This window comes from Pangasianodon hypophthalmus, chromosome 8 (assembly GCF_027358585.1).
Source record: "Pangasianodon hypophthalmus isolate fPanHyp1 chromosome 8, fPanHyp1.pri, whole genome shotgun sequence".
NCBI classification, from domain to species: Eukaryota; Metazoa; Chordata; class Actinopteri; order Siluriformes; family Pangasiidae; genus Pangasianodon; species Pangasianodon hypophthalmus.
In genome coordinates this window covers 12,254,621-12,270,179 of record NC_069717.1, presented here as the reverse complement: position 1 = coordinate 12,270,179, position 15,559 = coordinate 12,254,621, and the positions used below count along the sequence as shown (strand labels likewise).

General features: G+C 38.7%; 1 protein-coding gene across 2 annotated transcripts in view; it reads left to right on the top strand.

Moving 5' to 3' along the window:
• The first annotated feature begins 1,251 nt into the window (after positions 1-1,251).
• Positions 1,252-15,559, top strand: part of slc6a17 (solute carrier family 6 member 17) — a 24,707-nt gene continuing 10,399 nt past the window's right edge. For both annotated transcript variants that reach the window (XM_053236420.1, XM_026924087.3), the window contains exons 1-8: positions 1,252-1,569; positions 4,812-5,185; positions 8,500-8,657; positions 9,567-9,693; positions 12,361-12,542; positions 12,787-12,897; positions 13,354-13,595; positions 13,787-13,979. In XM_053236420.1, coding sequence (XP_053092395.1) covers positions 4,897-5,185; positions 8,500-8,657; positions 9,567-9,693; positions 12,361-12,542; positions 12,787-12,897; positions 13,354-13,595; positions 13,787-13,979 — 1,302 coding nt within the window. In that variant the 5' untranslated portion in view covers positions 1,252-1,569; positions 4,812-4,896. The remainder of the gene's footprint in view (positions 1,570-4,811; positions 5,186-8,499; positions 8,658-9,566; positions 9,694-12,360; positions 12,543-12,786; positions 12,898-13,353; positions 13,596-13,786; positions 13,980-15,559) is intronic.

Here is a 15,559-nt window from a genome sequence, read left to right as displayed (position 1 = left end):
TACATTTTTTTCAACATGTAGTTGGTTTTTCATATATACTGCATGTGCTTTTATTTTCACATGTGATTTTTTTCCATATGATTAATACATTTTCACATGTATGTCATTTTCAGATGTGATTTTCTCACTTTGGGGGGGCACGATTGCCTTGCACCTACAGGGTCGGGGGATCTGATTCCTGGCTCTGCCCTGTGTGCGTGGAGTTTGCATGTTCCTCCAGCTACTCCAGTTTCCTCCCAGGTCCAAAGACATGCATTGTAGGCTGATTGCCATCTCTAAATGGTCTGTAGTGTGTGAATGGGAGTGTGTGTGTGATAGTGCCCTGCAATGGGTTGGCACCCCTTCAGAGTATCCCCCGCCTTGTGGCCCGATTCCCCTGGGATAGTCTCCAGGCTCCCCACGACCCTGTGTAGGAAAAGTGGTACAGAAAATGAATGGATAGATGGATGGTTTTTCTCACAGGGTTGCATGGTGTTGCATCAGGCAGTGTTGCAACCTTTCAGCTCCAGCATCCCTGGTTTGAACCTGAGCTTGAAATACTGATGTTTGGAGTCTGTGGATGTTCTCTGTGTCTGTGTGGATTTCCTCCTAGTTGTCTGGTTTTCTCCCACCTCCAAAAACATGCCAGTAGGAGGACTAGCTACTCTAAATTGCCACTGGGTGTGAATGTGTGTGTACATGGTGCACTGTGAGAGACTCCTCTCCCACCCAGGGTGTGTTCCCAGAATAGCAATTACTTTGAATGAATGAATGACTTATTTTTACATAATTTTGTAGTGGTTTTATTTTTCAAATGTGATTTTCTCACATGAATAGTTTTTTCTTGATTGCATATTGTTCACATGCACAATTTCAGGCCATAAAATTGTGAAATGCACTTTCACATGTTATGCCACATGTGAGCAAATATTATTCACATAATCACATGTGAAAAAAAATTCCATAAGGGATAGAGAATGGCACTAAGGGATAGAGAACTCCAAAACCTGCCACAAACAAAACCTGTACAATAAAATGCTCCATGTTATTGTTTTCTTTTCTACCAAAATTCTGCTCTATGCTTTTGTATGACATTTGCTAACCGATTAAACCATGCATTTTTCGTTTAAGATGAAAAAGGTAATCAGATGTCTATCCAATGTTCTTATAGATGTAATGAAAGAGCAGCTAAGCTTGGCATCACCTGCCATCAGTATTTCATCAGCCGGTTCCCGCGCTGCCCGGTTTACGCGGCGCTGACGCACGAGCGCGCTGGTGACTCACGCGCGCTTATAGTAGGTTAATTTGCTCTCCGCCAATCGCGATAAAAAGCTGGCGGCGCTGCGATTTTTTTCCAGAACACAAATCAGCGAGTTGGTTGGACGACACGCCCGCCTCCTGTGACCGGCGGGGCTGGACCGTGCGTGATGCTGAAGTTACTATTTTGGGTTGATAGCGAAGCTGTATCAGCTTCAGTGGAGCTTTGCGCAAGGCTCGCGCTGCGCACTGGGTATTGCTGAAAACGCTCTACATGCACGCTCTGATTTATATGCTGGCGCTTCGTTATCGCCTTTTTTGACGTCCAAAAAGGTAAGCAAGCCCTCTCCGATATTGTTTAACAGACATTGCAAGAAAGAGTAAAATGATGGCTTCTACCTGGTGAGCTATTCTGCTATGATAAAGGCTCGGACAGATTTCAGCTCATCACTGATTCTGTGCATGGGCTTGTGTTCATCCTGTGTAGTGTCCATGTTTTGGCATGTCAGTAAAAATGATTAATGATTAATGATTATCCTGCCCTGCGTATATGATGCGTCGCTTGTTGAGAGGAAACGTGACACACTTGTTTGACCTTGAGGATGCGCTGCGCCCGCTGTCTTCCACCGACGTGACTGTTTATGCGCAGCACGTGTTCATGTTTTCACGCCACTGTGCTCGTCTATTTGCTCGTCTTAATGGGTCATAAGACACGAGCATGTTGCGCAGTGGATGTGTGACACCTTTGTCCATCACCGCAGATGAGCTCGTTGTCCCAGTTGTGGTTTTAATAAGAGGACTATACATGATCATATGCAAAGTCCAGAGTATTGCACATGTGCTATTTTCTGGAAAGCTTGCTAGAATATATTCATACATTTATTCATCTTCAGTATTTGCTTTATCATGGTCATGGTTGTAGTAGATCCAGAGCCTTGCTAGAGAACACTAGGTGTAAGGTGCGAGTACACCTTGGATGGGATGCCAGTCCATCGCAGGGCATTCACGCATTCACACCTATGGGGCAATGTTATGTAGCCTAACAGCATGTTTTTGGGAGATTGGAGGAAACCGGAGAACCCAGAGTACACCCACATGGACTTGGGGAGAACCTATGTAATGCTGCACGCATAGTAAACCAAACTTCAGACTGACTCAAGGACCCTGGACCTGCAAGGAGGCCACGCTACCCACTGCAATATTGTGCCACCCTGCTTGAATATATTGCTTACTATAAATGAAAACAAATTAGACCAAAATAGATAAGTGTCCCCAAAGGCAGTTAAACCCTTATAATCAGATCAGCGTACAAGTATTTAATCAAACTCTCATTGTCAGATAAGTTTACCAGTAGGCATTGTTGTCATTCATTAAATAGTCTAATATCATGCAGCAAGGTTCTTCATAACATCTGCCTTAGCAATGCACCTGTCAAAGTGTAGATGCAATGTGTTCTTATGGCTCAATTAGAAGATTTAACTCATACCAAGGAACTGTATACGTCTTCAAGAACATTAAGTTCTCTTGATCCAGGATTGTTATCTAGGTTGTGGACAGTCTGTCAGAATGCAGACAGATGGATGCTTGAGAAAGAAAGCAGAGGATCACATGCAGCATGGAAGTGAGAATTTTGTCAAGCCCTACTGCCTAGCAACGCATTGAGACAGGCTGGAGCATTTCCCATTACAGCTGTAACTGGGATGTAATGTGTAACAGCATTTGGATCTTTGGCTCTTGAGAAACCCAGCTATACAAGCTGAGCCAGGGTTATGCTATCTTTACAGTTTAAATGTCACTAGAAAGATCAGTACACGAACCACATTTCAAAGCCAGAATGCATTATTCTTTTAAAAATCTATATATTTTAATTTAATAATTCAGTTTTTCAGATCTCTGATATAAAACTATGTGGGATACACGCGTGTCCTTTTACATACTCTAAACCTACCTTATGTTTTTAAACTAATGACCATGTCTTGCTACAGTGTGCTCAGATGAGGACAAAAAAATGGCTGATTTGTGAAAGACATTTAGTTTATTAGTTTACATTTAGCTCAGTGATAACAAGGCCACCTATGTGGTCACCTCTGAGACCATGAATTTGAATGCCAGCAGCAGGGTTGACGTCTGCAGTGACGCAAAGTGCTACATATACCCTCTGAAGCGGAAGTAAGTTTTAGCCTTGACAGCATAGTGGACATAATCAATGTAATGGTTTAGTAGTCTTGGCAGGTCAGACAGGTCTGCTTAACCTGCTCTATTTCTCAGCACCTCCAATTCTAATGCATGCCAGTTATGAAATACAGATGACTGTGCATTTAGAGTGCATTGTCTCTATAATAAATATAAAAATCATAACCTCCACTAAACAACTGCAATGAAAATGACTTATGAATGACGGGCTATTATGAATTCACAATGCTATTCTTTATTCTGTTGACAAGTTGTTTTCCTAAATTGTGCTTTACTGGAGATCTTAGTAAATACTAGGTAGCATAGTCACATGTTGATGAGAATGTCAAAATCCTGTGACCAATCTGCGGTAAATTGATTTAATCTCATCGTGACACATTTTCTTCAGTTTAGAAAGAAACAGTCTAAATGAAGCAAAAGGGCTGCCAAAGCTGACTGATCCCTGAGGTCTGTTGACCTGATCATTAACATACCTAATGTTGTGTAATATGCTGATATGGTAGAGGTGTACATATCTGAACTTACATCTACATAATGTGGGCTGTACATTGGTACTTCAGATGCTGTGCTTGAGACAGAATCGAGTCCTGCTGGAATGGTATTTGCATGGTGAGGATGTGAAGCACACTCAGTGGGCATTGCCTAGCAACACAGACATTCCTCGCAATTTTTGCCCTCGATTGATCAAACATGGCCGTTCGTCTATTAGATGAAGAGCCTGCTTATGCGAGACTAGCCATATTCTCCTTATCATTGTAATTTGATGTAGGGAAAACCAGTCTCATGGTAATCTTTTTTTTTTTATCTCATAGTTATTTTTATCTTTCTTGATAGAAAATTGCTTTGTATTATATATCACATATGATTTTTTTCCCATCCAGTGTATCAATTAGCTTTTATAAACATAGGTTTCTAAACATAGAATGACTGCCTTTGCAGAGAAAGGCCTGCACAGACTTCATCTAGTCTTAATCTATTAAGACTATTAATATTAATCTAGTAATTGTAACCCACTGGAATTAAAGGATTTGTTGGAAATTTCCACAAAGTTTAACACAAGCAGATTGTTGCCACCATGACCTTATTTCTAAACAATTCAGATGAAGTTTCTGCTCTTTCAGGGCAGAATTTTCTAGGAAAGTATTGAGAAACGTGTGTGTTGTGTGCAAATTAGATTTTAGTAGTGTAACAGGGACAAGAACTTTTTTTTTTTTTTTTTCAAAAAAAGAAATTGGACCAAGCACATAATGTTTGATGATGATTGACGCATTATTTTCACATCATTTTTAATATTTGTTCCACTTTTTTCAGAATGTAAGCACAATTGTACTGGCTTATCCTTGTCCCAATCATATCTAATTCTCTCCTCTGATGCCCCACAGCACACAACTTCTAACTCTTCAGAGTGGTGACTAGCATACCAGCCATCTTGTCCCAGTCATATTTCTGACTTAATACAGTTCAGCCATGCCTAAGAGCAGTAAAGTGACACAGCGTGAGCACAGCAATGAGCATGTCACCGAGTCTGTGGCTGACCTGCTGGCTCTGGAGGCTCCTATGGACTATAAGAGTAGCCAGATGAGCATGAACATGGCTGGAGGAGGCACAGGTCCAAGGCCTGACATCTCTCCAGACCTGGAGGATGGCCGACCAGCCTGGAACAGCAAGTTGGAGTACATCCTGGCCCAGGTGGGCTTCTCAGTGGGGCTGGGCAACGTCTGGCGCTTTCCTTACTTGTGCCAGAAGAACGGAGGAGGTAAGGAGTTGGTGGACTTATTTGGGTTGTTTGGCGTGGATGTCTTTCTGTGGCTTTTTAATTCAGTTTTATTTATATAGCACCTTTGACAATAGATAGTCACAAAGCAGCTTTATAGACGTATATTTAAATGCCAGATGCAAGAGTGGTGTGGAAAAACTCCTGAGACGACCTGAGGAAGAATCCCTGTGAGGAACCAGAATCAGAAGGGAACCCATCCTCTTCTGGGTGACACTGGATTGAGAGTTTATACTTCATTACCCTTCTACATCTATATACCTTAAAGTCAAAGCTTATTGTGAGCATTTGTTAGTCCTGGAATAAGTACAGGAAAGTCTTGATGTTTTTTAGGTAATGTCATGTCAGTGCCAGATATTAATGAGGAAAAAAATATCCTTTTGTCAAAAGTACTCCAAAATTTTTATTTTTATTTTTTTTTTTATAAATAATTAAAGTTATTTGATTCTTTAAGTGCAAGAGAGGGTTATTGAATATTGACGACGAATACTTAATACATCTTCCTAAATGTATTCCATATCACAGTGCATAAAAAAAGCAACTTATTCAGAATACATCCTGAAAAGGCACATCGGAAACAACAATGCTGCATGGTCATTCTTCAGTTTCACTATACACACTATTCCTTGCTGTTATTGGTTGGCAGTTTTATTTGTTATTCTTTTGGATGATGAATTTATTAATTACTCTTTATGTAAAATACTCAGCGATCAAATGAGTGATAATTATAATTGATAGGTTGACAGTTGTATAAATAATGTTTGTATTTTCACTAAACAGAGTCTGTCACGGTGTGTGTTTGAACCTCTGGCACTGACCACTGCTCTCTAGTGCAGAACGTAAATGAGAAAATGTGGATGTGATTATAAAATAGTTAATAAACAGGCACTGGTGGTGTTTCCTTTAAAAAGTTTAATTTTTTAAATTAGTAGAGAATTATTCTAAAAAGATTATCCTAACAATACAAAAGTGCCTGTATCCTGACTGCAGAAGACACTTCAGTTGTGTACTGTGAATATGTGACACTGTTAATTGTATTCCATTACAGCCCAATCGTGCTGCTAGATTAATCTTTACATAATGCTTTATAGAAAACTTCTTCATTTTTGTAAGGCTTGAAGTTATGTAAGGCTTCTGTTCCCAGTTTATTGAACTGGCAATTTAGCATAGTTATTTATGGCAACCAAAGGCAGAGACACTTTATAAACGGCTAGTCAAGGCCACAGAGGGCACGATGTATAATCTTACCTTACCAATTATGTTTCTAACAGCTATTACTCTCTGTGCTGAGGCTGTGTATTGTGAGTCCTATGCAAAAAAAAGGCAGATTAGTATTTGTTGTATCGTATTTGTTGCACAGAATAATATGTGTTGTGTTATTGTAGTATTGTTGTGTAGTAGATGAAAATCCAGTGACCTGAGAGAAATGTTTCAGAAAACAGAATCATTCCTAAATGTCTTTGTACACAGAATTATTATTATTATAGAAACAGAAAATGTCTCTTTTAAAGGAACAGAGATTTATTTTTCTTGCCTCACAGCATATGCAGGTGTAGAGGTTACAGTTGAATCTTGACATATTTTGTTTTTCTGTTTTGACAGTGGTTTTGTTGCTTTTCTGAAAATGTCAAAATCATCAATGCCTGCCAGTTCCCTGCCATTAGCAGGATTTTTTTTTTTTTTAATTTTTAATTCCATAACTTCATTTTAGACAAATGATTTTTTTTAGATCTTGTACTGGCATCCCACATTCCTGCATTTGTGATCAAGAAGAGATATTTTAAGACATAGATATAGTTCTATTTGTTAGTGCTGGTGTGCCTATAGGTAAAACATGGCAGTCTGACATGCCCTGGCTTGTCTAGTAGCCATGGAGTTGCCTCTTCCTTTCTGACATCCCACTGGGCCTTGTTTCCTTTATCCTATCTCTCTCTTACTCTCTATCCTGCTGTACTCTGTACCCGTCTGTCTGCACCCTTCTGTCTGTCTCCTATAGTTATATGCAAGGCCTGCAATTTCCCTTTCATTATCAGGCAGCATAAATAACCCATGTACAAAAAGGCTAAACAGAGCAGTGGTGTGCCACCCAACAGCAAACAAGCTTCACAATCAAACTGATAGCAAGCAGCTTTTTTTATTTGCTCATCAGAGAGTCTGATCGCAGTCATAACCTTGTATTAGTCCCTGTCCACTATGCACTTATTTTGAGAGTGCTCTTTCTGACTTCAAACAGAGGCTTGTGAAAAGCAGGATCAAGGTGTTGTTGGTCATCTTCGGCTGAAATCTCCGTCACCATGGAGCTGCTTGACGTCAAGCCTCTGAATGATTTGCTGTTTCATTGTGTCGCATCAGGCTCTATCTGCTCACTCATGCTTACTGGGCTTTCAGCTATCCTTATGTGATTTTAACTCATTCAGCATGGTACATCCCAGAGAAAAAGTACTCGACAGATGTATTCCTGTTTTTTATTTCTATGTGAGATCCATGAAATATTGTGGAATGGCCATTCAGAAGTGAGTAGTGCTACAGTGAACCTATCTTTACCCCTCAGAGGCATACATCACTTACACATTCACTATTAGTTTCACTGTAGTCTCTGAATAATATGATTTAAGGTGAAGAACTGAATAATAAGCAGGGGCCTTAAGATGTAATATTTTAGCTTAAAAAATCTGTATAATATGAGGATAAGCCATAAATCAGCCGTAAATTGCCAAGTGCGTTCACAGCACAGGTCATTAACATTTTGTGAAAAAACTCCATAAAAGGCAAAGCTCACAAGAGAGCTGAAATGACAAAATGACAACTAAATGGTGAAAGAGCACCTCCTAAGCATAACGTGTGCTAAATCTTCCAGTAATGCAGCTTGACCACTGCATCATGTTGGCCACCATAGGCACGCATTAACTCTTCCTCCTTTTATAGGGTTTAAACTTGACAGCATAATCCATATAAAAATTGCAGTAAGTCATTGCCAGTTAAATGAGTTGAATCCTATTGATCAAAGTTGACATTTGTGAGTCTGCTTATACATAAATTTACACAAACTCACGAGCTCTTGTGGGCTACAAATGTTTTTCTGAACTCAGAAGATTTTAAAGAAACCAATATTTTTGTAAAAGCCCTTGTGAAAAATTTTTGAATAAATTTGTTTGTATACAGCTTGATAAATGACACGCAATGTATTTAAATCGCTGGTAATACTGACCCATGTTGTGTAAAATATAATATCTCTACTCATTCATTAAGCGCAGTTCTTGTAAGGTTATCTCTATATGGTGTTATCTTGTTTTCAGGTGCCTACCTTGTCCCCTACTTCATCCTCCTCATCCTCATTGGCATCCCACTTTTCTTCCTGGAATTGGCAGTGGGTCAGAGGATCCGCAGAGGAAGCATTGGGGTCTGGAACTACGTTTGCCCTCGACTGGGTGGCATTGGTGTGTCCAGCCTAATGGTGAGCAAATGGAGATAAATGCAGGCTGATGGCTGATTAGTTAACTAAAGTTTCTCAACTTTCTCTGTGGGTTTTGTATGGTAGGCTAGAGAAATGGCAGTAGAGGTTTCTGTAAGGTCATTCAGGACCACAAGAATAGCTGTGGCTGGGCACACTCTCAACTCTAGTTTATTAATTACATTATCACAGATCACATAATACATCACTACTAATGTACAGTAACTGTTCTAGCTGGACAGCAGAATCCCTTCAATGCAGTGACTGATGACATCCTTATTCCAAACCAGGACTTCATATGGTTAGCTAAATGAAGTGAAGAAACCATAAATTTTTGATGAGTCACTCAATCCTGGTCCACCATCTGCCTGGCTGTTGGGTGATTCTCTAACTCAAATAATAGACCAAACAGAATCATCTGAACAAAATCTTCCCTGTATCATCACATTCTGTATATAGTGACAAAAACTGGGCTCAGTGCTCCACTGAGAGAAGTCTTCATTGTTGCCAAAAGCAGTCAAAGCTGCTTCATCTGCCGTGTTCTGTTCATGAACTGATCTTGCATCACGGCCATCTTGTTTGCAATGAGGTGCCAGTTTGAGGGACATATCAGTATTTAAGACTAGTAAAGCAGTCCTGAAATGGGTCTGCTGTGATGAGAACAGCTAATAATAGCCACAAAGATAGAGAGAGTGGCCCATGCCAGAGACAAAATGTGCTTTAATAATTCACTAACTCCCTTGGCTGTGGACCTGTGATGTAGCCAGAAGCCATTTTGCACACTGAGCCTAAAGGCATCAGCAAAATTTGATATAAAATGTAAAATCTGATTAAAATGTACAAATTTACATTTTAATACCTGCAGAAAACAAGATGGTCATTTTCTCTTTGTCTTTTATTCTCTGTCTGAAGGTGTGTGGCTTTGTGGGTCTGTACTACAATGTGATCATTGGCTGGAGCATATTCTACTTCTTCCAGTCATTCCAGTTCCCTCTGCCCTGGGCTGACTGTCCCATCCGGAGAAATGGAAGCCAAGCCAGTGAGTGTGCTGCAATATTGAAAGAAAAGCTCTTTAATGGCTTACTATTTCCAGATATAAAGCAGATTGAGCACTGCACTGTTGTATATGGCTCTGCTCTGTGATCTTCTATTATTTTAATAGCAGTCTATACATATATCTGATTACTTACATGTAGCAGCATGTATAGAGCTTGGAAGTTGACAAAAATAATTTAATATTAATTTTGTATATTTGACTTACAAGGCTGAGTCACATGGAAACCTTAAAAGTGCAACATAAATTAGAACGGAATAGAATTTTTTTTAAAGAGGAATCCTGACTTTCGTTAAGCACTAGAACATTTACTGAACAAAGTGGAGATTATGTAGAAAAATAATACAGTTTTGTGATACCTATTTGCAAAAACAATGCAAAATAAAGAAATTAAGGTTTTCATTTGACTCACCCTTGTATATACAGTGGATATAAAAAGTCTACACACCCCTGTTAGAATTGCAGGTTTTTGTGATGTGAAAAATGAAACCAAGATCAATAATGTAAGATCTTTTCTGCCTATTATGTGATATAACAACCAACAGAATTCAATTGAAAAGCAAACAGAAAGGTTTTAGAAAAAAGAAAAAGAAAAAACATACAATAACCAGGTTGCATAAGTGTGCACACCCTTTATCTAATACTTTGTTAAAACACCTTTTGCTTGTAATACAGAATTAGCACATCTTGCACATCTTACTTTGGCAATTTTATTTCAGTCTTCATTGTAAAAATGCTCAAGATCTATCAAATTGCGATGGGACCTCCTGTGTACAGCCCTCTTCAAGTCATTCCACAGATTTTTGATAAGATTTAGATCTGGGCTCTGACTGGGTCATTTCATAATGTTGAACCCTAAATACAAAAATATATTTTAAAAAAAACTATGTAAATTAGGGCAAAGATGAAGCATCTGGGATTCCCAGGGAAAAGTAGATGCTTTCAGAGTGGTCAAAGTCAGCATTTAGCTAATCACAGTCACCTCTTACGCCCATATCTTTGAAGTGAAGTGAAGAGACATGGAGCAGAGTTAAGTGGAGGCAAAATGGAAGATATGATCTGTAATGAGCTAAGTGCATCTGAAGGCTTTATGTTCTACTAAAATAGCTATATTCAATTAAGCAGCTAACTTTGCCAGCAGCTAGCATTAGCATAGCCTAAATAGCTAGAAGGTTAGCATCACTATTCCCCTGAGGAAACTAACTGCTTTTCTCTGGGAATCCTAGATGCTTCACCTTTGTCCTAATTTACATAAAATCTATATTTTGATATTTGACTTGTATTTGTATTTAGGGTTAGTTTTTTTTAAGTCTCAAAACTATAACCCGTAATTTAGAATTTTATGTTTTAAAAGGCAAATCTTATTTCTAGCAAGTTCAAAACAAAACAAAAAACAAACAAACAAACAAACAAAAACATTGGCAAAAATGTAAATGTACACACCACAGAAAAAAGAATATAATGTATAGAATTCAAGTATATAAGAAATTGACATTCAGATGCTTTTGTCAGGTTGCAAGCTTGTAGACTCCTTGGACAGAAGAAGCAAATATCTGACATATGGCACTGTACAGAAACATCATTATGGCTTTCAAAGCTATTTTAACAGACCCAACTGTTGTGTTTAATATCTCCCAGCATGCCATTGCCAGTTTATTGGTTTGGCTGATTGGTGATTGGATTACACTAGAGAACACAGAGAAACCTGCAGTGACTCTCAGTTTCCAATCAGACGTCAAATGTAGATTAACCATCATGTTCGGTACTTAATTCCATTGATCCTAGTCATCCTAGTATTTTGATTTCACAGTAATAACCTTGCAAAAGTTATTTAGAAATCCCTAGGATATCTTGTACACAATATAGAGACATTTGCAGGTCTCACCTTTATTAAGAAAGTTTCACCTTATTAAGCTCAAGTCAAAATGTAACATAGATATGATTTTTCATGTTCATTTGTGACACTGAGCATAGTACATACATTTTTATTTTGCTGATTTTTTTTCTTCTCTGGTATTTTAATGCAAAAATATATCCCTGATTTGAATGTGAGCATGCATGTCATATGTAGAAAACCATTTACATGGTGAAATTTTGACATTTTCGGCTATATGAAGTTCTGAAAATTACAGGTTTTCTTCAACTGAAATACATGTCTCTTTTGCATGTATCTCAACCAGAATAAAGCTATAGCACATTAAAGTCTGGTTAGCAGCAAAAGTGAAAAGGATCAAAATTTCATTCAGGAGCATGACAGACAATTTTAAAATTCAGTACCTGATTACAAACTGAACTGATCAGCCTTTTGTCTGCTGCGCTACAGCGTGCAACTAGCCAACAACTTGATCAAACTGTGACATTTACTGTGTGAGGAAATTACAATTAGCTAGCAAGGTTTGCAGGAAGATAGCCTAATGAAGATTAAAAACAAAAAAATTCCATGTGATGTATATTTATGTTTTGGTTTTTTCTTTGTTGAGGTGTCTAAATATGTTACAGACAGTAAATATTATGGCCACAGTGACATCCAATGGGTTTTCCTTACCCGGCATACACTTTAGCTGTATTGAATGCAGGTAACTACTCACTAACATTGTGTACATTGAGGCATTACAGTTTGTCTCTTGCCTTCCTGCTTTTCTATCTGAGCAGTTGTAGAGCCAGAGTGTGAGAAAAGCTCTGCCACCACATACTTTTGGTATCGTGAGACACTAAACATAACCAGCACTATTGCGGACAGTGGAGGGCTGAACTGGAGGATGACTCTGTCTCTACTGGGTGCGTGGATCATTGTCTGCCTCGCTGTCATCAAGGGCATCCAGTCCTCTGGAAAGGTGAAAACAAGCTCAATACAAAAGTTCAAACCTATACATTTTTATATTTTTTGCACATTTTGACCACTGAAGATTTTAAGCACCTATATGTTTGATGATTGATCACTCATCTATAAGAAGAGGATGAAAATAATCCTCTCTTCCTGTAAACTGGCAGAGCTTTTATTAATTTATCAGATCATGTACTTGATCTTGTTAAGAAAACTCTCTCCTCTACTCCCTGTGCACTATGGGAACTCCTTAGGTGATGTACTTCAGCTCTCTGTTCCCGTATCTGGTGCTCTTCTGCTTCCTGGTCCGTGGATTGTTTCTTAAGGGGGCTGTAGACGGCATTGCTCACATGTTCACACCAAAGGTAAGAAGACGCACACAGACAGACTTACACACAAATACACAGTTATTTGAAAGTCTTATTTTTTCCACATGTGTAAGCAGCAGGACTGCACAATATGCTCTAAAACTGACTTAAGGGTCAGCACCTCTGAACACAAACTAATTTCAAGGGTTAGTCTTCTGTCCTTATCTTAGCGTGCCACTCTGACTGCTGTCTCCCCCTGGTGGTGAACACAGCAAAAGTCATGCATATTTATAGAGCTATAAATTTATTACTCATTACTCATGCATGACCGAAAGGGACCATGGGACTAAGTTATTAAGGAGGTGCATATAAATAGGTACAGGAAACTAATTTTCGCTAATAAATCACTGTATGACTAAGAAAGGAAAATTGTCAAGTGTTCTTGATCATGCATGAGCTCTGTTTCAGTAATTGAGCAGAAATGAACATTCCACCGAATACATATTCCTGCAGCTGGAGATCATGCTGGAGCCACAGGTATGGCGTGAGGCTGCAACGCAGGTCTTCTTCGCTTTGGGTCTGGGTTTCGGTGGAGTCATTGCTTTCTCCAGCTACAACAAGAGGGACAACAACTGCCATTTTGATGCTGTCCTAGTGTCTTTCATCAATTTCCTCACCTCCATCCTGGCCACGCTGGTGGTGTTTGCTGTACTTGGTTTCAAGGCCAACATCATGAATGAAAAATGTGTGGTAGAGTGAGTGCACTTTTTTAATATATGTGCTATTAATAGTATAAAATCTGAATGTAATCAGCATAATTTTATGAGACATTATTCAGTGAGTGAGTAGTTCATAAGGTATGCAAAAGGTTGATTAGTGATGTGATTAAAGCTTAGCATGCAAAATTGCTATCAGATATCATCTAATCCCTGTGCCCTCATTCTAGGAATGCTGAGAAGATTTTGGGCTACCTGAACTCCAATGTGCTGAGTCATGATCTGATCCCTCCACATGTTAATTTCTCCCACCTCACCTCTGCAGACTATACTGAGATGTATGAAGTGATTAAAATCGTGAAGGAGGACAGCTTTGCTCAGCTGGGCCTGGAGCAGTGTCTACTGGAGGATGAACTTAATAAAGTCAGTCTAAAATCCACTGATCTAATGCTGTTTGGTTATGTTTATACTGTCTAATTAGTTTTGCTCTTTTATTTTACCATTGGATCAGTTCAGGTTTTAATCCAGTGATTGAATATTCTTTATAACACAGCACTGCTGAATGCTCAACTCTGATTGGTCAGACGGTGTTAATTAATGTTCTGCAATAGCACAACGCTGACAGTTCTGATTGCAAGGTTTATATTAATGCATAATAACAGCTTCCACAGGGAATTGTATGGGTTACGTACCACATAAACTGATTTAAAAACCTGTGTGAATATTGATATTGTGAAGTTTTCTGTGACGAGAGGGTTATGTAACATTTTTGGAAGGAGTCTCCAGTGTCAGCACTTTGTAACAGTCCATGGTAAAGCTGTTTGTTCAGGTGTTCTGACACAGTAAATAATTCAGGACAGACAACTGGTGAATGGCTGACTGTTCATAGCTATTATTGTTATAATATATTGTTATGACAGAAGTGATAACAGAACCTGTTTCGTATATGTTCCATAACATAAAATGTAACTATAAATGGATAAAATGTATGGTGTGATGTATATATATATATATATATATATATATATATATATATATATATATATATATGTGTGTGTGTGTGTGTGTGGTGTGTGTGTGTGTGTGTGTGTGTGTGTTTTTTACTTTCTTCAGTCAGGTTCATATGTATTTGGAAAGTGACACAATTTTCATAATTTTGCAGTTTTGCCTCTGTATACCACCACAATGGATTTGAAATGAAGCAATCAAGATGTGATTGAAATGTAGACTTTCAGCTTTAATTCAAGGGGTTTAACAAAAATATCCTTGTGTTTTGCTATACACTGAAGACATTTACATGATATTTACATCTAGATGTGTTAAACAACTTCATTACACCTTCTGTTTAAACATAGCCATTTTTCAAGTGATCAGAAATAATGAAACGTGACTGACAGGTGTTTCTTGTTGCCCAGGTGTTCCCTGTTAGATTGATTGTTTCAACATTTAATAGCTCTGAGTGTCTACTCTTAGATTGACCCCTGGGTTTCACCTTTGAAGACTGCATTTGTTGTTAAAAAGGATAAACCAACATAAAGATGTCTGTGAGAAAGGAAGCCATTCTGAGGCTGACAAAAGAAGGAAGATCGATCAGAGCCTTTGCACAAGCATTGGGCATAGCCAATACAACAATTTGGAATGAAAAAGAAAGAAACTACTGTTGTACTAACAACCAGACATCGAACAGGCCAGCCAAGGAAAATGACAGCAGTTGATCACGGAAACATTGTGAGGACTGTGAAGAAAAACCCCAAAACAACAGACAGTGACATCATCAACAACCTCCACAGGGCAGGGGAGAAGGTATCACAATACACCATATGAAGAAGACTTTGAGAGCAGAAATATAGACGCCATGCCACAAGATGCAAACCACTCATCAGCAGTAAGAATCAGAAGGCAGATTCAAATTCGCAGAGAAATACAGTGATGAGCCACAAAAGTTCTGGAACCAAGATTATCCTCTACCAAAGTGATGGAAAGGCCAAAATGTGGACAAAGAC